Source organism: Hemitrygon akajei, chromosome 3 (genome assembly GCF_048418815.1).
Source record: "Hemitrygon akajei chromosome 3, sHemAka1.3, whole genome shotgun sequence".
NCBI classification, from domain to species: domain Eukaryota; kingdom Metazoa; phylum Chordata; class Chondrichthyes; order Myliobatiformes; family Dasyatidae; genus Hemitrygon; species Hemitrygon akajei.
Genome location: NC_133126.1, coordinates 25943996 through 25970078, shown reverse-complemented (window position 1 = coordinate 25970078; position 26083 = coordinate 25943996). Strand labels below are relative to the sequence as shown.

Here is a 26083-nt window from a genome sequence, read left to right as displayed (position 1 = left end):
AAGGTACAGGAGTCTTAGGTCCCACACCACCAGGTTAAGGAACAGTTCTAACCCTTCAACCATCAGGTTCCTAAACCAGCATGAATAACTTGAATTACATCAACACTGAACTGATTCCATATACTACAGACTCACTTTCAAGGACACTACAACTCATGATCACAGTATTATTTCTTTATTTATTTTATTTGCACATTGGGTCTTTTACACATTGGTTGTTTTTCAGTCTTTGCTAATGTACAATTTTTCATAAATTCTATTTTATCCCTTTACTTTCCTGTAAATGCCTGCAAGAGAACAATTTTGAAGGTAGAATATGTACTTTGAAAATAAATATACTTTGAACTTTGAACTTGAACTTTGAAGCTGTAGGCTGTGCACTGGATGGGGTCTGACCAGGCATTGTACAACTGAGGCGTCATCTCCTCCCTTTGTAATCAAGTCCCATTGAGATAAAGACCAACTTTCCATCTTCACAGCAAGGGTAGTTTAATTGTAGATCCTTACATCACCTCGCTTTGCAGGTAGCCTTTTCTGTCTGAGACAAAAGGACACCCACCTCGTAAGGTAAATCATTATCATCACTTGACCCCCACAGCTCTCAGAACCAAATGTTCCTTGAACTGCTGTCACCTCTTTGGTCCTGCTCTTACTGGAGTGAAAAGTCCAACGGATATTTACTTTGCATCTATATATGTCCCAACAAGCGTCAGTGTGTGTGGATCTGTTCCAAAGCCAGACTAAGACCAAAACTGTAGTATGTCCACTGGGGATAGTAGGGTTACCACAGAGAGCTTTCATTTTGGTAATGCTATTGGAGAAGCTTACATGAGAAGAGACCTAAAATAGAATGTCCCTGTAAATAAAACTTAATAACATAATTTTTTAAAACCTATTGACCTATTAGTTACTCAGCCAGAATTAAGGAATGAAAGCTTAATATATATTCATTGGCATAGAATTATGCAGAGGCTTGTAGACTCAGCCAACTTCATCGTGGGCGCTAGTCTCCCCATCATTGAGAACAGCTTAAACACAATGCTTCTCAAGAAGGCAACATCCACCATTTAAAGACCCCACCATCCAGGACACGCACTCTTCTCCATACCAGGCAGCGTAATCCATCCTATAGTTGCTAACTCAATACAGTCACATAATTCTAGGTAATGGTGAGGATGAAAGGAACTGAATGGGCTCAGCTTTCTTCTGAATGGTGTCCAGCATTTTCAGCCATCTTAAGAATCCACTCATTCAGGCCCATAGAACATCTAGACATCCCATCTGGACTTTGCAGAAGATGGATAAACAGCGAAGCATGGTGTCGTGGAGCACAGATAGTGTCAATGCACTATCTTATTCCATTTGAGTAGCCTCAAGCCTGATGCAATGAACATTTATTTCTCTAACTTCCAGTAATTCTCCCCCTCCCTCTTCCTCCATTCCCCTCTCTCCCTCTCCCCCTTACCTCTTCTCTTTTCCTCACCTGCCTATCACCTACCCCTGCTCCCCCTCCTCCTTCTCTTTCTCCCATGGTCACTCTCCTCTCCTATCAGATTCCTTCTTCTTCAGCTCTTTATCTCTTCCATCCATCATCTCCCAGCTTCTTACTTCAACAAACCCCCACCTTCCCCCTCACCTGGTCTTACCTATCCCCTGCCAGATTATACTTCTTCCCCTCTCCACTACCTTCTTATTTTGGTTTCTTCCACCTGCCTTTCCATTTCTGATGAAGGGTCTCAGCCCAAAACATCGACTGTTTATTCATTTCCATAGATGCTGCCTGTCCTGCTGAGTTCCTCCAACATTTTGTATATGTTAATCTGAATCTCTCATGCTTTTAGTGTGAATGTAGTCATTTTGCCAGGAAAAGGGAATCAAAAAATAGAGGACATAGATTTAAGGCGAGAGGGGAAAGACTTCGAGTGAACTTAAGGGTAGTTTCTTCACACAGAATGAGATGCATATGTGGAACAAGGTGCCAAAGGAAGTGGTATAATAGCAGCAATGAAAAGACAACTGCATGGATCAGAAGCAGGTTTATTATCACTGACTTAGGTAACGTGAAATCTGTTGCCTTGCAGCAAGCAGTACAGAGCACAGGCATAGAATGACTATCAATTACAAAATAAATTGAATGCATAAAAAGGAATAATAAGATTGATTAACTTTATTTTTGATGTTTTATACATCAAAACATACAATGAAATGTGTCACGAGTGAATCTGCAGATGCTGGAAATAAATAAAAACTCAAAATGCTGGCAGAGCTCAGCAGGCCAGACAGCATCTATGGGAGGAGGTAGTGACGACGTTTTGGGCTGAAACCCTTCATCAGGAGTGGAGTAACATGGGATGGTCGAGGGGCATCCCATGTTACTCCACTCCTGATGAAGGGTTTCGGCCCGAAACGTTATCACTACCTCCTCCCATAGATGCTGTCTGGCCTGCTGAGTTCTGCCAGCATTTTGTGCTTTTAATGAAATGTGTTATTTGCGTTAACACAGTCAGAGGATGTGCTGGGAGCAGCCTGCAAGTGTTGCCATGCTTCTGCTACCAAACATAGCATGCGCACAATTTGTCAACCCAAACCCGTACATCTTTGGAATGTGGGAGGAAACCAGAGCACCTGGAAGAAACCCACGGAGTCATGGGGACAACATACAAACTCCTTACAGATAGCAGATAGCAGCTCTATACCTGCTCCCTGATGGTAGTAACAAGAAGTGGTAGGAAACAAAATTAAATTGATAGACCGTTTCCTTGCTGTAAGATTCTACAACTCTATTATGGTGAGGCTTTTGCTGCAGGATACTCAGCCACTGAGCTGCTGTTCTGGTCACAGTATTTATGTAGCTTGTCCTGCTAAGATTTTGGGTGGCAGAATGGGATTTGGCATTGGTGATACTGTTGAAAGTCAAGGAAGGGTGTGAAGATTCTCACTTGTTGAAAATATTCATTGTTGAGCACTTGTAAGGTGTGACTGTTCCTAATCATTTATTAACCCAGACCTGTTGAAATGTACTAGTTCACTATCTAAAGAACTACAGAAAGAAGTGAGCACTGTGAAATAATTTGCAAGCATCCTTTTAACTGAGTGAAAATCAAAAACAGGAAGTACTCAGGAGGTAGGGTATAGAGTCAGCTGTAAGATTGGGGTTCAAGTCCCACCACTGTCTTTAAGGAGTTTGTACGTTCTCTGAGACCACGTGGGATTCCTTCAGGTGCACCTGCTCCACCAACATTCATACCAGTTAGCGTATTATGGTAATGCTATGTTGGCACTGGAAGCACAGCAATGCTTGCGGGCTGCCCTCGGCACGTTCTCCAAACTCGTTGGTCATTGACGCAAGCACTCATTTCAGCGTATTTCAATGTGACATGCATGCAACAAATAAAGCTAATCTTTAATCTGTAAAGCATCTGTTTGGAAGAGAAGTGTTTCAGGTCAAAGACCACTCATAAACATTGAGAAGTGACAGGGGTGGTTCAATTAAGCTGCAGGGTGGATTGATGCCTCTGATGGAGTAAAACAAGATCCAGTGAATGAAGGGGAAAGATTAGACACTGAAACCATAGACTAAAGAAAGAGGAGTTATGAAATGCAGAGCATCTGGCTTTATGGTGGGGAGCAGATTGTAATCAAGGAGCCTTCTTATTTTTAATTATTTTTTGGTTTTTGTACATTATTAGCAAGGCCATCATTTATAGCCCATCCCTAATTGCTCTGGATAGTATAATGGTGAGTGGCTTTCTTAAGCACTGCATTCCTTCTATTTTATTTAGAAAGGTAGCATTGTAACAGTTCCTTACATCTCAACGAACCCACTGCTCATTTACAGCCATGCAACCAAATAATCTACTAACCCGCAAATCTTTGGAATGTGGGTAGAAACCAGAATACCCGGAGGAAACCACATGATTATGTGGTACAAACTACTTACAGGCAGTGGCAGAATTGTTCCTGGGCCTTTGGTGCTGTCTTCTGCTGCTATAGCTGCTATATACATGTTTTGCATTCAGAGATGCTCTTCTGTGCACCACTATTGTAACGCATCATTATTTAGGTTAACTGTCCCCTTCATGTCAGCTTGAACCAGTCTGGCCATGCCCCTTTGCCCTCTCTCATTAACAAGGTGTGTTCATCCACAGAACTGCCACTCACTGGAAGTCTTTTGCTTTTTGCAACCTTCTCTGTAAACTCAAGACCAGGGTTCCCAACCTAGGGTCCATGGACCCCTTGCTTAATGGTATTGGTCCATGGCATAAAAAAGATTCAGAACCCCTGCTCTTGACACTGTTGTGCATGAAAATCCCAGATCAGCAGTTTCTGAGATACTCAAACCATCCTGTCTGGCACCAACAACCATTCCACAGTCAAAGTCAGCTAGATCACATTTCTTCCCCATTCTGATGTTTGGTCTGAACAACAACTGAACCTCTTGACCATGTCTGCATGCTTTTATGCATTGAGTTGTGCCACATGATTGGCTGATTAGATATTTGCATTTCTGAGCAGGTGTACAGGTGTACCTAATAAAGTAGCCAACTAGTGTGCTTGTGGAGGACTTTTGCTTTGACTCCCATCTCCATAAAATTCAGTTCTGCCAGGGCTGTTACATGCCATGGGTTAAAAAATGCCTTAACGTCAAGGCAGTCATTTTGTATCACCTCCGGTTTTCAGCTGTTGGTTTTCTGGTCATCACTGGTAATAGTTAAATTGGTTTATTATTGTCACATGTACTGAAATACAGTGTAAATTTGCTTTGTGTGCCATCCATACTGATCACATCATCATAAACACAAGAGATTCTGCAGATGCTGGAAATCTGGAGCAACATGCAAGAACCATTTCCAAACACTGTGTGTGGCCACTTTATTAGGTACACCTTTGCACCTGTTCATTAATGCAAATACCTAATCAGCCAATCATGTGGCAGCAAGTAAATGCAGAAAAGCATGCAAACATGATCAAAAGGTTCATTTGTAGTACAGACCAAACATCAAAATGAGGAAAATGTGATGTAAGTGACTTTGACCATGAATGATTGCTGGTGCCAGACAGGGTGGTTTGTGTATCTCAGAAACTGCAGATCTCCCAGAATTTTCACATACAACAGTCTCTAGAGTTTACTGAGAATGGTGTGAAAAACATTCAGTGAGTGGTTGTTCTGTGGGCAAAAATGCCTTTTTAATGAGAGTTCAGAGGAGAATGGCCAGACAAGTTCAAGCTGACTGTAACTCATATAACCACGTGTTACAGCAGTGACACACACAAAACACTAGAGGAACTCAGCAGTTCAGGCAGCATCTATGGAGGGGAATACACAGCTGGCCTTTTGGGAGGAGACTATTTTCAAGACTGAAAAGGACTTCTGCTCCTTCCTTTCTGTTCATGATGAAAGGTCTCAGCCCAAAAAGCTCACAAATCATTTCATCATATCAGTGCATTGAGTAGTACAAAGGAAAATAATAACAGAGTGCAACAGTTACAAGTAGGCAATAAGGTGCAATGTCATAATGAGGTAGTTTGTGACATCAGGAGTCCATCTTGTACCAGGGCACTGTTCAATAGTCTTATAATAGTGGAAAAGAAGCTGTACTCGAGCCTAGTGCTTCAGGCTTTTGTATCTTCCACCCAGTGGGAGGGGAGAGAAAGAGAATGTCCAAGGTGAGTTGAGTCTTTGATTATGTTGGCTGCTTTAGCAAGACAGTGAGAGTCCATGGAGGTGAGAATGGTTCCTGTGATATGCTGAGCTGTGTTCACAACTTTCTGCAGTTTCTTGTGATTACCAGCAGAGTAGTTGTTGTTCTAAGCCCTGATGCATCCAGATGGAATCGTCCCCAATGGCAGGAAGTTAGGACAGTTAGGTTTTATCCTTGGGTTGGTCCTCTCTGTTCCACAGCGTAGTCCATCAGGACTTTGGTAGTGGAGTGGGTCTTGATGATGCACAGTGAGAACTTCCCATTACCCAGAGGCTCTGTTCTCAATGCTCCTTCCACCTGGTATTCAACAGATGAGTAATAAACCAGAGAGGTGGGTATCAGAGCCTGGCCCTTGTCGGACCTCACTTTTAATATTTATTTCTTATTTAGAGATACAGCATGGTAACACTCCCTTCCAGCCCAACAAGAGCATGCCACCCAATTACAATTAACCTACTAACCCATATGTCATGGAATGTGGGAGGAAACTGGAGAAGTGAAGAAGTTGTTACTAAAATGTTCCGTGTACATCTTCAGGCTGTTATATCTCCTTCCTGATGGTAGTAATGAGAAGATATGTCCTGGGCGGTGATGTTCCTTAATGATGGACACCACCTTCTTGAGGCATTGTTTTTGGAAGATATCCTTGATGCTGGGCAGACTAGTGCCCGTGATGGAGCTGGCTGAGTCTGTAACCCTCTGCAGTATTTTCCAAACTGTGTTTTAGAGCTTCCTTACCAGATGGTGATGCAACCTGTCAGAATGCTCGCCACAATACATCTGTAGAAATTTGCCTGAGTCTTTGGTGAGATACCAAATCTCCTCAAACTCCTAATGAAGAATTGCCATTGCCATCTCTTGTTCGTAATATGATATGAAGACCACAGTTGAGCTGAGAAGGCCCAGAAGCACTTGGTCCCCCTGTAGACTTCTGTGCCACACTCTCTGATGGAGGGGTCTGCGATGCTAACTGGCAGATCATCTGGTCCTTTTTGAGTACATTAAAAGTGAAGTAGCTGGGAGGTGACCTGAATGAAAGTCAGAGATGGCAACATCCTTGTGATGAATCTGCCAGGATTCCTTAGTGGACAACCCTGTTCCAAGGAGTGTTCCAGATTCCGAACCACCACCGGTTCCTCTCCTCCTGTCCTTGTACACTCCTGCGACAGCCAAGTCCACGGGAAAATCTGAATCTGGAGAAGTCCTGAGCTGCTGTGGTAGGACAGAAGTGCAGAGTGAAGGGTGAGAGACCATCACCTTCATCACCTTCCTTCTCGAGTATGTTTCTTCCCACTTTTTACTGAGTGCCCCATCACCATTAGAACCAGCTCTTTAAACTGGCACAATTGGATGGGGATTTTAAACTGTTGCCATGCAACAGGCTGCATCCTAGCAACCTGTCTACAGATCTCGCTGCACTGGTTAGGGAGAGGTGTTTATTTGGCGTGGGTGGGTTTTAAAAGATCTGAGCTCAGTCGCTGTCACACATAACTCTTTCTGTGCACCCTGTCAGCTTAGGATAACAAAGTGGAGCAGTGAGATAGTGAGTAAGTGTTAAAGCTAAGAGAGGAGGCAGTTTATAACCCAGACTTGGTATGCAGGGCATGGTCTGAAGAGGAGGTTTAATTCTTGGATTCACCAAGCCTTCATTTAGCTTGTGCGCTCTTCTAAAGATATTTCAATGTCATTTTCAGGTTTCAGTTTCTCACCCCACTATCCTGTCCTTCCTCCTCACCCTCACACTCCTCTTATCCTCGCCTCTCACTCTTCTCATCCTCCATTCCCACTCCCTCCCCTCGTTTTAATCCTCCATCCCCTCACCCTTGGTCTTCACCCTCCCTCCCCTCAACCACCATCTGCTCACCCTCATCCTCCCTTCACCTACCACTCACCCTCTTCCTCCATCCTGTCATGTCACCCTTGACCTTACCCTCCCTCCACTGCACCCAATAGAACCGTAAGGGGCTCAGCAACAGGAGTAGGGGCGTACAATGGTTAGGGCAGGCTTTATCCCCAGAAAAGACACCTGGGCAGTGGTAACCAAGCTTAAAATTACAGAAGAGGTTTGCTTCAGGAAGAATGCTTTCTATAAGACTTAGGAGCAGATTTAATGCCATTCAATCCTTTGAGTTTTCCACCTACTTGGGAATTCTAAACCACTGGTTACCACTATCAGTAATTGTCCAATGTTCGGTTAAGGTCCTTATCAATGATGTACGGACCTTGTTGGTAACTCTAGAATATTACTAGAGTCAAATTAGTTACTGAACCTTGGGGGGCATTTTGATTGTTTACATCAACATCAGGTATGGAGGCTCCAATGAATAGGATTGAAAATAGTTTCAGAGGGTTGTAAACTCAGCCAATTCCATCATAGGGACTAGCCTCCCCAGCATCGAGGACATCTTCAAAAGTCAAAGCCTCAAGAAGGCAGCATCCATCACCACCCAGGACATGTCCTCTTCTCATTACTACCATCAGAGAGGAGGTATGGCAGCCTGAAGGTGCACACTCAACATTTTAGAAACAACTTCTTTGCCATTAGATTCCTGAAGGTCCATGAACCCATGAACACACTGCCTCACTATTTCCTTTCTTTTTGCACTATATATATGGTCTTATGTTTCTTATTGTAATTTATAGTAATATTTATGTCATGCACTGTACTGCTGCAGCAAAGCAACAAATTTTACGATATTCATCAGTGATAATAAACCTGATTCTGATTTTGGTTCTGATTCCAATGAACAGTTGAAGAGAATTATTTTCACCCAGTACAAGTTAGAATGGGGAACCAATTCCCACCCACAGAGAAATAGAAGTACTTACCTCATTTAGGAAAATCTTGATAAATACAGCAGAGAGAATGGTCTCAGATACTTTACTGTGCTGAACTGAGGGCAGCTTCACATCTCCACAGACATCAGGGACAAAACCAGCAACACCTGTCAAACCCTGCACTGAACAAATTATTCTTCTTATGAGCAAGCGTTACCAGCTGTCTCTGAAACCGCTGGTTGCATTTTTAGGTTTTAATCTCTCCGTGTGGATGAGGACAGGGAATTGCTTCTCATCAGTTCATGGCAAAATAACCCTGCAATATCATCCCAGTGAAATGGAAGGGGCTGATGTGGACACGTGGTTGGATGCCAGAGCTATTTGCTTTGCTGAAGTTCACCCCAGAGGTCAGAGGATTGATCCTCCTGGGAGCTCTGCCTCAGTTATTTTTTCCAACTACAGTCTGAGAAGGAATCCAGTGTTAGACTATAAAATCTGCAATACCAAGGAGGAAGCATGTTTCTCATCTGTACATACTGCAGCTTTATAAACAGCATGATTTGTACACAAGTCACATGGCATTCATTTCCAGAGGACTAGAATACAAGAGCAAGGATGTAATGCTGGGGCTTTATAAGGCATTAATCAGACCGTATTTGGAATATTTTGAGCAGTTTTGGGCCTCATATCTAAGAAAGGATGCACTGGCAATGGAGGGAGTCCAGATGAGGTTCACAAGAATGATTCCAGGAATTAAATTGTCAATGTTTAATTACTGCTTGCTGGCTCTTGGCCTGTACTTTGCTGAAGCTTAGAAAAATAGTGAGGGGGCAGATCTCACTTTAACCCAACAAATATTGAAAGAATACAGAGTAGACATGGAGAAAATGTTTCCAATAGTGAAAGAGTCTAGAACCTGGGGGCATAGCCTCAGAATACTAAGACATGCCATTAGAATAGAAATGAAGAATTTCTTTAGCTGGTGAATCTGTGGAATTCATTGCCTTAGATGACTTTGGAAGGTAAGTCATTTAAAGTGTAGGTTGACAGGTTCCTTATAGGTTCTTAGCTGGTGAATCTTGGAATTCATTGCCACAGGTGGCTGTGGAAGCCTAGTCATTTAAAATGGAGGTTGATAGGTTCTTGATTGTTAAGGGCATTGAAGTTTATGGGGAGAAGGCAGAAGAATGGGGTTGAGAGGAAAAATAAGTCAGCCATTACTGAATGGCCAAGCAGACTTGATGGGCCAAGTGGTTTTATGGTATAGACTCAGGCCATTGGTCCTGTTCCATCACTCTGATGTTCAGTAGGCAAGCAGACGTATTCTGGAGAAGGAAACCTCACCAGATTAGGGTTAAGGGACAGATCAGAAAGCCCCCTCAGGGAGCCAGTGGACCTACCAAGATGAAATGGTATCTTCTGGGCTAGTGTTCATCAGAAGCCCAATGCTGACCACTCAGTGTTGCCAAACAGCGGAGGACATGCTTTTAAGGTTAGAGGGGGAAGTTTAAAGGCAACACAAGGAGAAATTTTTTTACACAGAGAATGGTCATGAGTTTACTGGGTTACCAGGGGCAGTAGTAGAAGGCAGATTGGTGGAGTTCAAGAGGCTTTTAGATTGACATATGAATATGAAGGGATTGAAGGGAAATGGATGACACTCTGGAGGAGGACATTTAATATAAATTTGCATTGAGATTGGCACATCATGGGCCAAATCTCCTCAAACTCCTTATGAAATATAATCACTGGCTTACCTTTCTCATAATTACATCAATATGTTGTGCCCATGATCAATCTTTGGAGATGTTGTCCAGGAACTTGAAGCTTCTCATTCTTTTACACTGCTGACTCCTCAAAGAGGACTAGTGTGTGTTCTCCCAGTTTCACCTTTCTAAAGTCCACAATCAATTCATTACTGACATTGAGTGTGTGGTTGTTGGTGTGACACCTCTCAACCAGCTGATCTATCGCTCCTGTATGCTTCCTCATCCCCATCTCAGGTTCTGCTGACAACTGTGGTTTCATCAGTGAATTTATAGATGGCATTTGACCTGTGCCTGGCCACGTATTTGTAAGTGGTTCAGGTTTATTCATTTATCACATGTACGATGAAACATGCAGTGAGTGATGCATAGCAATGAATTGCTGGCAGCAAACACAACTATTAATTGCTTGATTAATCACTCTTTTTCTCAAAAATGATCACTGCAAACTATAGCCTGTAATTCCCTTTTAAAGTTGAGCTTTTGAGCTGCCTGTAGGACCAGCCATTTTTGCAGTGTGAACTGAAATCTCAAAGGTACAGGTCAGCTGCGGTGTCGTGTATACAGGCCAAATCGAGGAAGCGGGGCCCAGGCCCAAGAGTGGGGAATGAGCCAATGTTTGGCTACTGGAGTGGACTTGGAGGCGATTCAAGAGCAAGGAATGACCTGCCATTTGGCTGATTTAAGCACCAAACCAGATTGAAAAGAGCAGGGTAGGCGAGAGACAGTGTAGAAACATAGAAAACCTACAGCACAATACAGGCCTTTTGGCCCACAAAGTTATGCCGAACCTGTCCTTACCTTAGAAATTACTAGGCTTACCTATAGCCCTCTATTTTACTAAGCTCCATGTACCTGTCTAAAAGTCTCTTAAAAGACCCTATCGTATCCGCCTCCACCACCGTTGCCAGCAGCCCATTCCACGCACTCACTACTCTCTGAGTAAAAAACTTATCCCTGCAGTGTTCAGCTTGCTGCTCCATGAGGTTTCCCTGTCTCTGCGCTGAACAGAGTCTGTGGCCTGCAATTAACGGGCTCCTGGTTATAGAGGAAATAGAGTGGATAGCCAGCGCCTCTTCCCCGGGGCACCACTGCTCAGTATAAGAGGACATGGCTTTAAGGTAAGGGGAGGGAAGTTCAAGGGGGATATTAGAGGAAGGTTTTTTAACTCAGAGAGTGGTTGGTGCGTGGAATGCACTGCCTGGGTCAGTGGTGGAAGCAGATACACTAGTGAAGTTTAAGAGACTACTAGACAGGTATATGGGTATATGGAGGAATTTAAGGTGGGGGGTTAAATGGGAGGCAGGGTTTGAGGGTCAGCACAACATTGTGGGCCAAAGGGCCTGTAATGTGCTGTACTATTCTATGTTCTATGTTCTATCTATGATTCGGCTGCAATAATGACCAGTTGTGTGGCTGTGAACTCACTTTCATGAACTTCAGTTCTGAATGTTATTTGCTTACTTGCATTGTTTGAACAATTTGGGTTTTTTCTGCACATTGTGTTTTTGACGGTCTTCCTATTTTACTGGGTTCTGTTGGGTTTCTGCGGCGTCTGTAAGGAGGCAACCTTCAAGGTTGTATATAGTATACACACATTGAAATGTATCGTTTGCACATTTGTAGAGAGTATGGGGAGAGTAGAGCAGTAGACCTCAACTTTCACTTCCATGTAGCCTGGTCATCTGCCCACCTGTTAATCCTCACTCCCCCCTATCTTTCTTGTTCCGTTTCAGGGGCTTATCCTACAACAGTTGGGCCGCTACAGTCTGGCCGAGAAGATTCTTCGCGATGCCGTGCAGGTCAACTCCACTGCACACGAGGTGTGGAACAACCTGGGTGAGGTCCTTCAAGCCCAGGGCAGTGACGACGCAGCCACCGAGTGCTTCCTCACCGCGCTGGAGCTGGAGGCTAGCAGTCCCATCGTGCCTTTCACTGTCCTCCCCAGGGTGCTGTGAGGCTGGACGCCAAGTCTGAGTGTCCCAGAATGGCCCTCAGAGTCAATCTTCAGGTGTTTTGTCTCATTATATTGGTGTGTTTTATCCTAAAGATCAACTTACTCAGCGTCTCCCCTCTCTCCCTTTTAAACATTCAGCATCTCTGTTTCTCCTATCTATGCTCCTTTTCCTCTAACCACCTGGGGTCCATGAAAAAGCAAGGATCCTGCTTTCCGGCACATTGTTCCCAGATCCAGTCGCTGGGAAATCGCTGCGCTTAAATTAAGAGCAGTTTTGACAATTAAAGCTCCCCTGTGCCACCTTTTTCCAGTTCCCTCTGTGTTGTAGGTGAACCCACCCACCCACTCCCTCTTCACAAATTGTTCAATTGTTTCCAAAAGGTCTTCTGAGGTTTGTATCCATACCATACATCAAAATGATCCTTTATAAAGATATATATGTATTTATGTACAGTAGTATATGTATATTCTATTTGTATATTAGATGTTTATTCATAAAGAGATGGCCAGTGGCTGATGTAACTGCATATTACTGAACTCTATGTGTTGAGCTAGGCACCATGTTGTGAACTGATTTTCACTCCTTTGTATCCAAATGCTGTGTTTCCACCTTTGAACCCTGAACAAACTGTGGGACCAACTAGTGGATAGCTACTAATGAATGATGCAATCGAGTTGAGATATTTAAAACCCGTTGCAGATTGATTGTCAATTACCTCTCGTGCAATTAACTGCCGAACTGGAAGACCAATCCTTAGCTAATTCAGCACTGTGGATATTTGATGTGGTTCTGTCACTTGAAATCTCTCCTTTAATTATGGCCGGGGTTAACTCCTAACATTTAAATCATAAACAATCTCACAGCCTTAGTGTCTTCAAGCTGGGACAGAGAATGCACTGTAACTCGGTCACAGAGCACTATTAGCAGCCTCATTCCAGCAGGGTACAATGCTCACAAAAACAAATCAGGTGACAGGTGAGAGGTATCAACATCTTCTGAATGTAGGTGATGTCACTTAACTAATTCCCAGGATAGTGAGAGCTTATGGTCATTTCCTGGGAACCTTCACAATCCTATATTACTACAATGACAACATTTGCAACACACATCACCAGGCCTGCATGTCACTTTCCCCCTCCCCTTTCTCTTCTTTCCTCTTCTCACTTCCCTTCTCCATTCAGCGGTGGTGAATTATGCAGCAATAACCACAGCCAACCGTTCTGAATGTTCTCCCTCAGTAACTGGGGAAAGGGCCAGGGGTTTCTAACCATTTTATTTGATCTGAAGCAAACTGACTTCACCAACACCAAGCAGATCAGACCAACCGAGGGTCTGTATGAGGTCAGTGCAGACTCCAGTCTTACAGACACTTCTTCCCTGGTAGTTAAGAGTCCAAGGTGAAGCATCCTGCAGCGTGCTGGACACAATCAGCCATTATTCATGTCTGCAAACTGAGAGACCAGTCCTTAGCTAATTCAGTACCGTGGATATTTGGAGTGGTTCTATTACCTGAAGTCTCTCCTTCCTAATGTTCAATCTCACAATCTCACAGCCTTACTGTCCTCAAGCCAAGATGAAGAATATTGCAGAATACTACTAGCAGCCTCATTCCAGTTCTGCTGTGTATGTCTGCGCAGTTTCAGCCCAGGCTGAGCTGAAATTGGAAGGAGCCACACGGAACCCACCTCCTGCTCTTTCCTGGCGACTTGCCCCAGAACCTCAGCATCTCTTCACAGTGTCAAGGATAGAACCAGAGGAGATCCTGATCCACTTTACACTGCAGTCTTCCAGGGGCTGGTTTTGGCCACACTGTCTGTTGTGATGTGCCTTGTGCCCTGGCAGGCTCACACTCCCACAGCTATGCAAGTGTGGATTCTTCCCTCAGTAGTCCCTGCCTCATTCCCTGCAAACACTGCAGCAGATCCTAATGAAAGTTGAGACACAATCCTGGTATCACCAAGTAATCTCATCAGATGGTAACACCCCCAACACCAAGGAACCCATACCTACGAGATCAAGATAACCAGAGCACTGTTCCCAGAAACGCAGGGCAGCTGGACTGCCTGTCTCTTCCCACTGAGCTTGTCTGTGCTGGGCAGGGAAGGGAGTTCAGCCCAACGAGAAAACAAACATCTCTGTGAGAGCTTCATCAGTCAAGCGTCTCTTTCATTGTACGGATCATTCCTTTGTGTAGATTTACCCCTCACCTCGAACCTCAAGACTTCACACCTCACTGCAAATTCATCACCTCTTACCACAAACTAATCTTGCTAATCCCAATCAAACCCCAGACCCCAATCCCTAACCTAATCCTTCATCCTGAACTCCTCACCCCATTCTCACCTCAAACCCCAAAACCCATACCCCAAAGGTGTTCCTTCCACTTTCACCTTGGCTCTTGCCCACTCTTCAACCTGTGCCCTGCCCAGCCTGTGTTGTCCACCTCCTGCCGCTGCCCCACATACCTGTGTCCACACTGCCCCATCAGTATCACAAGCCCTTGTCTGTGTCTCTGGCCCAGGTTTCAGCCTTTGCCCTTCCTCAATGGGAGAGATTAAAAAATATCAGTTCAAAAGAAATAATGTTTAAAAGACTGGAACATAAAGGGGTGGAGTAAATTTAAAGAACAGAGCTCTTCTATGTGTCCAAACACACATACACCCCACATGCAGTACACACACACACTTGCACACATACTCGACACACATAAAAACATAGACACTCACTTGCACACATACAGACATACAAACATACTTAGACACACACAGAGCCTTGTTTGAAATTCCCTTAGAAGGTAGCTTTTACTCTTTTTGGATCAGCTAATCATGTCATTGACCAAGAATCTGAAAACTAGTCTGCCACCAAATGTAAGGTGGTTGATTTTTACAGGAATCAAACTGGCAGGCCTTTCCAATGCCATTTCCTAAGCTGTGCTGAAGAATGTGTGATCAGTATTCGGGCATCGTTTACAATGACTCCTTCCAGAAACCCAACCTGGGCACAATGTGATTATGTTCAGAGCTGGGGCCTTTGTGCATCCCACTGGGTATGAGGGCAACAGTCCGAATAAGCAACATTAATTCGGGCAAAGTTCTCCATGCACAGAGATAGATAACCCTTTGCAATTGTAGACTCTGGCATTATATATTGAACTGTTCTTGCAGGGGAGGGATGGATCACTCTAACCAGAAATGGCAGCCATTTCCTTAACAGGTAGACTCTACTGTCTGATTAGGACACAGCTCAGGACAACCCTAACTTTCATCCTTTGTCTGTGCTTTTTCAGGGACAGAGGTGCAAGGGATTTGGGCAAATATAGTTACTCGTGAACCACCACCTCACCCCATGAGACCTCCTCCTCTTCCTAACCCCATGGAAACTTCTCCCAGCTTGCCATTAAATGCTGATACAATGTGTTCCATGGTAAACAGCTTCCTTGATGGTAGAATGGTCAGTATAGCACTAATACACAGGGAAAAGTCACCTGTATGGGAGTGACCAAGCTTGGTAACCCCTGTCCCCAACCAAATCCAGCAACTCCAGCAGAAAGGGGAACAGGCAGGAGCAAAGACAAGATTTACCAGTTGGGTTTAGGCAAGCAAGGAAAATGTATAACTGGATCCTCCCTTAAAAAGGAGGCACATCAAAAATTAAAACTGCAAAAAAAAATCTATCGTTGTTTCTAATGTGTTTGTGCTAATGGGTTCATCTCAAAGTGACTTGGACTGTGCATTGTATCACTGCCCCAACTACGAGCATCATGTATATTTGTCACGGCTGGAGTCAGCCACTTTCAGATCTGTGATGTAAAAAGATATTGTTAATTCGATGACTCTAGTCTCACCGAGTGATAGTTACCTCTTCCCACAGACTGATATTTATTCATATTAAATTTATTTTCAGTGGATGTTGTGTGTGTTTCTTTATGCCAAACTTGTGCCTAAGTTAATCCAGTTTTACCAAAGGGAACTTCCCTCGGTCTGTGTCTTCCATTCTGGGAACTTTAAACATAAACAGAAGATCCCCAAGTTGGAATTCTTGTCTACCTTGAATAACTCGGAGCTGAAAGGAGTCAAGGCTGAAGTCACTCTTCCTTTTACAACAATGGAGAGAATTTGCCCCATCAAGACTGTGTCAGCTCCCAGCGATACCATTTACCCAAATTCAATGATTGTTAGGGATGAGCTTATGAATACCTGGAGGCACATGACAAGATAGGCCAAAGCCAGCATGGTTTCCTGAAAGGAAAATCCTGTCTGACTAACCTACTGCAATTTCTTGAGGAAATTACAAGCAGGGTAGACAAAGGAGATGCAGTGGATATGGTGTACTTGGATTTTCAGAAGGCCTTTGACAAGGTGCCGAACATGAGGCTGCTTAGCAAGATAAGAGCCCATGGAATTACAGGGGAGTTACTAGCATGGGTGGAACATTGGCTGATCGGCAGGAAACAGAGAGTGGATCTTATTCTGGTTGGCTGCCAGTTACCAGTGGAGTTCCACAGGGACTCTGTGTTGGGACGCTGCTTTTCATGATGTATGTCAATGATTTGGACTATGGGATTAATGGATTTGTGGCTAAATTTGCTGATGATACAAAGATAGGTGGAGAAGCGGGTAGTGTTGAGGAAACAGAGAGACTGCAGAGAAACTTGGATAGTTTAGGGGAATGGGCAAAGAAGTGGCAAATGAAATACAATGTTGGAAAGTGTATGGTCATGCACTTTGGTGGAAGAAGTAAACGGGCAGATTATTATTTGGATGGGGAGAGAATTCAAAATGCAGAGATGCAAAGGGACTTAGGAATCCTTGTGCAGGATACCCTAAAGGTTAACCTCCAGGTTGAGTCGGTGGCGAAGAAAGCAAATGTAATGTTGGCATTCATTTCTAGAGGTATAGAATGTAAGAGCAGGGATGTGATGTTGAGGCTCTATAAGGCACTTGTGAGACCACACTTGGAGTATTGTGTGCTGTTTTGGGCTCCTTATTTTCGAAAGGATAAACTGGCATTGGAGAGGGTTCAGAGAAGATTCACGAGAATGATTCCAGGAATAAAAGGGTTATTGTATGAAGATCATCTCTTGGGCAGCTCTTGGTCTGTATTCCCTGGAGTTCAGGAGAATGAGGGGGGATCTCATAGAAACATTCCGAATGTTAAAAGACCTGAACAGATTAGATTTGACAAAGTTATTTCACATGGTAGGGGAGTCTAGGACAAGAGAGCACGACTTCAGGATTGAAGGACGTCCATTTAGAGCAGAGATGTGGAGAAATTACTTCAGTCAGAGAGTGGTAAATCTGTGGAATCTGTTGCCACAAGCGGCTGTGGAGGCCAAGATATATAGGTTCTTGATTAGCCAGGGCATCAAAGGATATGGGAAGAAGGCAGGGGAGCGGGAATGACTGGAAGAATTGGATCAGCCCATGATTGAATAGCGAAGCAGACTTGTTGGGCTGAATGGCCTACTTCTGCTCCTTTATGTTATGATACAGAGCACGTTGGAGCAATTAAAATATAAGTTCATTGTCACAGGCATAAATGCCATCAAAATTAGCTTTTATTGCAGAAGCAGCATAGTACATTACCAACATGACAAATACCAGCTAAAATAAACTTAATATGAATTATACATGATCTGGGATAATGTACTGATTTATATGTAACTTGGCAAATCTGTAACTTGGCATACGCTTCCCTCACAACAAACCATAGGTCACCAGTGATCTGAAGACGTCTCAACCACAAAAAGAGAGCCTTTGGATCAGGAGACAGGGAGCAATTGAAACACGTGCAGAGGGAGCTAAAAGAGAACAAGCCTTAGCAGAGTAGCACGCAGGAGGTGTGGAGAGGCATGAACAATATTTTTGGCTGGAATTCAGCTGTGAATGGGCTAATGAGTTAAACCAATTCTTCAATAGGTTCAACAATTGCACTCCTGTTCATATCCCCTCAGCACATCAGCCCAGGTGCCGAGGCACCCGATTCTTCCTCAACTCCAACACCTCCCCTCCTCCAGTTCAACATATGGATGAACTACACAGGCTACCACTGTCAACACCCCTCCTTCCCCTGCACCTACCATCCACACCTCCACCTACCAATTGTTACTGTCCAGATATTCACCTTCCACCAACTCCCTAATCATCATGGACTCACCTTCACTACTGAGCAGGTGAAAAGGACTCTGGGGAAACTCAGAGCATTGGGACCAGATGGTGTGAATCCCAGGGCCCTGAAGGAGTGTGCTGACCAGCTGTATGGAGTTCTTCAGTGCATTTTCAATCTGAGTCTCAACTTGGAAAGGGACCTGACTCTGTAGAAAACGTGTGGCCCCAGGACCCAAGAAGGGCGGACTAAAAGTCTTGAATGACTACTATTCAGTGGCCCTGACCTCACACATCATGAAGACTCCAGAGAGGCTGGTCCTGGCTCAGCACCGACCGCTGGTCAGATCAGTCCTCGATCCCCTGCAGTTTGCCTACACTGCAGTTGACGATGCTGTCACCTACCTGCTGAACAGAGCCTACTTCCATTTGGATAAGCAGGGTGAGGATCATGTTTTTTGAGTTCTCAAGTGCCTTCAATACCACACAGCCCTCATTGCTGGGAAAAAGTTCCGTTCAGTGCAGGTTGACACTGCATTGTATCCTGGATAATGGATTACCTGACTGGCAGACCACAGCTTGTGTGGCTTTGGAGCTGTGTGCCAGGCATGGCTATAAGCAGCACTGGGGCCCCACAGGGGACTGTATTGGCTACCTCCTGTTTACCCTGAATACAGTACCTCATACTTTCGATACAACACTGAGTCATGTCATCTGCAGAAATTCTCTGATGACTCAACAATAGTTGGATGTATAAAGAGAGGACAGGAGGTTGAATACAAGGCCCTGGTGGAGGACTTTGTCGAATGGTGCAAGCTGAATCATCTGCAGCTCAACATCAGTAAGACAAAGGAGATGGTGATGGACTTTAGGAAGACCAAGCCTGAACTGCTCCATTACTATTGATGGTGAGGACGTGGCTGTGGTGAGGACCTACAAGTACCTAGAGATGCACTTGTTTAACAGACTTGAGTGGAGGCTGTGTACAAGAGGGGCCAGAGTCACCTCTACTTCCTGAGGAGACTGAGGTCCTTTGGAGTATGCAGGCCTCTCCTTCACATGTTCTACCAACCGGTTGTTGCCAGTACAATCTTCTATGTGGTGGTGTGCTGAGGCAATGGCATTGGCATGGGTGATGCCAACAGGCTCAAGAAACTGATTAGAAAGGCTGGCTCTGTTATAAGAGTCAAACTGGACACTCTGGAGGCTGTGATAGAACAAAGGATTCCCCCCCCCCCCCCCAGAAAATCCTGGAAATCCTGTGCAATGCTACTATCTCTTATCTGGACGGTGTGAATGTGCACGCATTACTGTATAATATTATTGTGAACTTGGAAATCTTGTAATCTTTAACTTGTAAACCTTGTACATCTTACTTTTTTATTCTTTCTTTCTTTCTTCTCTTCTAATATTTGTATATCTGTGCACTTTTAATGCTACTGTGACACTGAAATTTCCTTTGAGATCAATAAAATATTTATCTATCTATCTAAATGGGACTAGCTTAGTTGTCGCCATGATCAGCATGGATGAAATGGGCTGAAGGGCCTGTTTATATGTTGTATGACTCTGACTCTGGAACTAATTGACCTGGCCTCTACAGCCATCTGTGGCAATTAATTCCACAGATTTACCATGCTCTTGCTAAAGAAATTCCTCCTTGTCTCTGTTCTAAAAGACCATCCTATTCTGAGGCTGTGCCCTCTGATCCTAGATTCACCCACTATAGAAACATCCACTCCACACTCGTCCTCCAATGTTACCAGTCAGAAGTCGATGAGGGGGATTGAGGGTGGTGGGGTCCGGATTTGGTCTCCTGACCCAAGAAAGAAAGTACGTCCACTACATCTCCCTGTGAGGGTATCTCTGTGAGCACCCTGGGGAAGTCGAAGGCCCAATGTCTGTGAATCAGAGTCCGCTGGAGGCTGGAGACTGAAAATGAGCCAGTAATAAGGTTGCCAAAAAATCCAGGGGAGTTTGGAGAAATCAGTGCAGTTGATTAAATGCTTGAATCACACACGCGGTGGGAATCTAGAGCAGCAAACCAAAAGACAAGAAGATCATAAGATATAGGAGCCGAATTAGGCCATTTAGCCCCTCGAGTCTTCTCCACCATTTCATCATGGCTGATCCAGTTTCTGTCTCGGCACAATCCCCTGCCTTCTATGAACCTCCACCTTAAATATACCCGATGATTTGGCTTCCACAGCCACCTGTGGCAATGAATTCCACATACCATCCTCTGGCTAAAGAAATTTCCGCCCCCTCCCCCCCCCCCATCTATGTTTTTGAAGCCCCCCCCCCCCCCAACTATTCTGAGGCTGTGTCCTCTGGTCTTAGAGGAAACATCCTCTTCATGTGCATTCTATTGAGTCCATAAGACATAGGAGCAGAATTAGGCCATCTGGCCCGTTGAGTCTGCTCTGCCATTCAATCATCTGTTTTTTAATATCTCTTCCTCAACCACAGTTCCTGGCCGTCTCCCCCTAACCTTTAATGCCATGTCCATTCAAGAACCTATCAATCTCTGTCTTAAATGATCTGGCCTCCACAGCTGCATGTGGCAACAAATTCCACAAATTCACCACCCTTTGGCTAAAGAAATTTCTCAACATCTCTGTTTTGAAAGGGTGCCCCTCTATCCTGAGGCTGTGCTCTCTTGTCCTAGACTGTCCCACCATGGGAAACATCCTTTCCAGATCTACTCTGTCCAGGCCCTTCAACATTTGAAAGATTTCAATGAGATCCCTGCTCATGATTCTGAATTCCAGCGAGTACAGACCCAGAGCCATCAAACGTTCCTTGTATGATAACCCTTTCATTCCTGGAATGATCCTTGTGATCTTCCTCTGGACCTTCTCCAATGCCAGCACATCTTGTCTAAGATGAGGGGCCCAAAACTGTTCACAATACTCAAGGTGAGGCTTCACCAGTGCCTTCTAAAACCTCAGCATCACATCCTTGCGCTTGTATTCTGGACCTCTTGAAATAAATGCTAACATTGCGTTTGCCTCCCTCACCACCGACTCAACCTACAAGTTAACCTTCAGGTTACTTCTAAACCTTCCCTGTTTAGAAAATAATCCACACATTTGTTTCTACTACCAAAGTGCATGACCATGCATTTTCCAACATTGTATTTCATTTGCCACTTGCTTGCCCATTCTCCTAATCTATCTAAGTCCTTCTGTATCCTACCTGTTTCCTCAACACTACCTGTCCCTCCACCAATCTTCATATCATCTGCAAACTTGTCAACAAGGCCATCTATTCCATCATCTAAATCGTTTATATACAGCATAAAAAGAAGCAGTCCCAACACCAACCCCTCTGGAACACCACTAGTCACCGGCAGCCAGCCAGAAAAGGATCCTTTTATTGCCACTTGCTGCCTCCTACCAATCAGCCAATGCTCGAACCATGTTAGTAATTTTCCTGTAATACCATGAGTTCTTAACTTGGTAGCCTCATGTGTGGCACCTTGTCAAATGCCTTCTTAAAGTCCAAATATACAACATTCCCTTTATCTATCCCACTTGTAATCTCCTCAAAGAATTCCAACAGGTTTGTCGGGCAGGATTTCCCCTGAAGGAAACCATGCTGACTTTGTACTATCTTACCCTGTGTCACCAAGTACTCCATCACCTCATCCTTAACAATTGACTCTAACATCTCCCCAACCACTGAGGTCAGGCTAACTGGTCTATAATTTCCTTTCTGCTGCTTTCCTCCTTTCTTAAAGAATGGAATGACATCTGCAGTTTTCCAGTCCTCTGGCACCTTGCCAGAGATCAATGATTCCTGAAAGATCATTTCAAATGCCACCACAATCTCTTTCAGAATCCTAGAATGCAGTTCATCTGGTCTGGGTGACTTAGGTATTTCAGCTTTTTGAGCACCTTCTCTCTTGTAACTGCACCCACTTTTCTTCCTTCACACACTACAACATCAGGCATACTGCTAGTGTCCATTCAATAGGTTTCAATGTGGTCACCCCTCATTCTTCTGAATTCCAGTGAATACAGGCCCAAGCCATCAAATACACCTCATATGACAAGCCTTTCATTCCTGGAAGAAGTTTTGTTAACCTCCTTTTAACTCCCTCCAATGTCAGCTCATCCTTTCTTAGATAAGGGGCCCAAAACTGCTCACAATACTCCAAGTGAGGCCTCACCAGTGCTTTATAAAGCCTCAACTTACTTCCTTGCTTTTGTATTCTAGTCCTTTTGAAATGAATGCTAACATTGCATTCGCCTTACTCACCACCAGCTCAACCTGCAAATTAGCCTCGAGGGAATCCTGCACGAAGACTCCCAAGTCAAACGTCCTGCTGGAGGGAATGAGCCGGTTGAGCCTCATCTACGGACAGGTGAGCTTGATCACTATAGGAATCCGCTCCCCAACAGTGACTTCACTTCTAAAGCATTTCCTCAGTACCGTATGTCACCAATGGCACTATTGTAACAATCCTACAGAGTGTCAATGAAAGAAACAACCCAACTATGATTCCAGGAATCCAGCCTTCCCTCCCCAACTCAATGAATTAGTAGTACTTACAGTGGCCCAGAGGCTGGAACCGACCTGCGGAATGTACGCCACATCATCCGGGACATGCCCTCTTCTTGTTACTACCATCAGGCAGAAGGAGGTACAGAAGCCCAAAGACCCACACCAACAGCTTCAAGAACAGCTACTGCTCAGTTCTTGAACCAACCAGCACAACCCTCGGAGTAGCAACACTTAAGACCACTTTGCAGTATGGTGGACTTTGTTCTAATTGTGTTCTTTCTTGTCTAATTTGTTATAGTTTATGTTAAGTGCATGGTTTTTTGTGAATGATGCTTATCTGGTGTGATGCATCTGCGATGCTGCTTCAAATGATAATAAACTTCAATGTACTTGTACATTGACTACGGCCCCCCAGGACGTCCATATTTATTTCAGCAGGACAATGCCAGACTACATTCTGCACGGGCTACAGCAGCGTGGCTTTGACTGGCCTGCTGCCAGTCCCGATCTATCTCCTATTGAAAATGTATGGCGCATCATGAAGAGGAGAATCAGACATCGGAGACCATGGACTGTTGAGCAGCTGAAGTCTTATATCAAGCAAGAATGGACAAAATTTCCAATTGCAAATCTACTACAATTAGTATCCTCAGTTCCAAAACGATTAAAAAGTGTTATTAAAAGGAAAGGTGATGTAACACAATGGTAAACATGCCTCTGTCCCAACTTTTGTTGAGTGTGTTGCAGCCATCAAATTCTAAGTTTGTGTATATTTACAAAATACAAATAAGTTGGTCAGTAAAACTATTGAAAATCTTTTCTTTGTACTTTTGTCAGTTGAATAAAGGTTCACGTGAATTAACATATCACAGATTTTTGTTTTTATTGCATTTTGGAAAATATCCCAACTTTTCTGGAAATGGGGTTTGTAGATCCATGCTAGATAAATAAAAAATAAATATACTTCTGCATGTGTTAATAAACTTGATTTTGACTCTATCTATTTTGTCAAGTTTATTGAGAATTTTGTATGTTTCAGTGATGCCTCCTCTCAACTCTAGAGAATATCATCCCAATCAGCTCACTGTCTGCTTATGTGAGAAAGCCATCATCCCCGGTCACATGTACATTGAAACAACCAGCGAAGTGTGTCGTTAAGGACGGACTGGGGGCAGCCCGCACGTGTCGTCACACATACCGGCGCCAACATAGCATGCCCACCGTGTTTGACAGAACAACACAGAGCTCATCAAAACAGAGTTCAACCAGCAGCAAAGCAAGACCCATTCCTCGCTCCAGCCCACCAACTCACCCACGCGCACGCGCGCACACACACACACACACACACGCACGCACGCACGCACGCACGCACACACACACACACACTCGTCCAACCCCTGGACAGGCCATCTTTGGCCACCTACAGAGTCAGATTCAACACTGGGCCTTTGACTTCCCCAGGGGACTTGCAGATACCCCACAGAGGGAACTGTTGCTCCCTCTGCAGCAAGTACACCTTTTCTTCAAGGTTCAAAGGAAATTTATTGTCAAAGTATGTATTTGTCACCATACAATACTTGATTAATTTTCTTGCAAGCATTCACAGTAGAAATAATCAATGAAAACCCACACACAAAGGACTGACACACATCCAATGTGCAAAAAAAAGGACAAACCCTGTAAAAACAAAATAATAATAATAGATAAATAAGCAAATAAATGATACCGAGAAAGTGAGTTACGAGTTTGAAAGTGAGTCCATAGGTTGAGGAATCAGTTCAGACTGGAGGTTATTCACACTTGAAGTGTTATTCACTACTGACAGTTGAAGGCTCTTGGGTCAGAAGACCAAATTAAAGCTCACCCACCCCCGTTGACCTGAGCAGTAACATCAGAAGATCAGTTACTCAGTGCCATTCAGTATCTCTTGTTCTGACTTGAGTAGCGGGATAATCAGGTTTGAAGTGCCAGTGGAGATTCCAATAGAAAATGCACAATGATATTGTCTGCAGGATCCGTCTCTCAATAAAGGGATTGTGAAGGACGATTGCTTGCAGCAGGGATGGCATGAAACATCAGTCAAGCTCTTCATCTGTCTGTCATTTGTAACACGTGGGCATTCAGAGCGAAAAACAGAAGCAGCAAGCAGCCATTCGGCCCTCCGAACGTTCCTCAACGTAAATGCCATTTAACGATAAACGGGTAAAGATCCGTCCATCAGGACTGATAAAGACTAGCTCTGTTTATCACACGTATACAGAAACACACAGTGAGATGTGTCGGCACGCTCTGGGGATGTGGTGTGGCAGTCCACAAGTGCTGCCGTGCCTCCAACCCACAATCCACTAATCGTAACCCGTGCATCGTTGGAATGTGGGAGAAAACCGGAGAACCCGCACGGTCATGGGGAGAACAAACTCCTCACAGGCAGCGGCAGGAATTGAACCCCGACCACTGGCACTGTAAAGCGTTATGCTTGGAAGTGACATACTGAGCCTGCTTCGTCATTAATCCCAGTGCCTTGATTCCCTCAATGTCCAGGAATCTCTCCGACCTATTGGAAGTGAATGCAGTGACCAAGCGCCCCCACCTCTCCCCCAGAGCTGAGGATTCCAATGATTTGCCAACCTCCGAGTGAAGAAACATGTTGAGTGAAACATGCAATTGATTAGATACTTGCATTGGTGTACGGGTGTCCCTAATAAAGTGGCCCCTGAGTGTATGACAGATAGATGTGCCCTACAATCCCCCACAAATAGCAACGTGACCGTTACTAAGGATCCACAAACAGTTTTGAGCTTGAGAAGGTTTTAGAGCTTCAAGGTCTGGGGTCAAACACCACCAATAGCCTCTCCTCGTCCAACTACGAAGATGCCACAGCCAAGAATGCACACCAATCTCTCAACTTGCTCAGAAGGTCCAAATTAATTGGGCCTGTCCCTGTTGACTCTTGGCCAATTTTTATTAATGAACCATAGTAAACCTCCCGTCTGGAGGCCTAACAGCTTGGTATGGAATCTGCTCTGCACGTGACCGCAGGAGCCGGCATCAGCTCAGCACATCGGGGGACCAGACTTCGTGAACTTGATTCACTCCATAAAGCAGTCAGTCCCACCTACTTGGGACATTTGTTTTTCTCACAGAAGATAACAAAAGGTTAAAAGCATATACCATCAGGCTCAAGGACAGCTTCTTTCCCACTGCTATTAGACTCTTGTATGGTAAGATAGACGCTTGGCCTCAAAATCCCCTTTGTTATGATCTTG

At 44.3% G+C, this 26083-nt stretch overlaps 1 protein-coding gene across 1 annotated transcript in view; it reads left to right on the top strand.

Moving 5' to 3' along the window:
* The window catches only part of ttc7b (tetratricopeptide repeat domain 7B), a 470560-nt gene extending 454449 nt beyond the window's left edge, over positions 1–16111 (top strand). The window contains exon 20 of the mRNA XM_073039387.1: positions 11983–16111. Within this exon, the coding sequence (XP_072895488.1) occupies positions 11983–12204 (222 nt within the window). The 3' untranslated portion in view covers positions 12205–16111. The remainder of the gene's footprint in view (positions 1–11982) is intronic.
* Positions 16112–26083: the final 9972 nt, after the last annotated feature.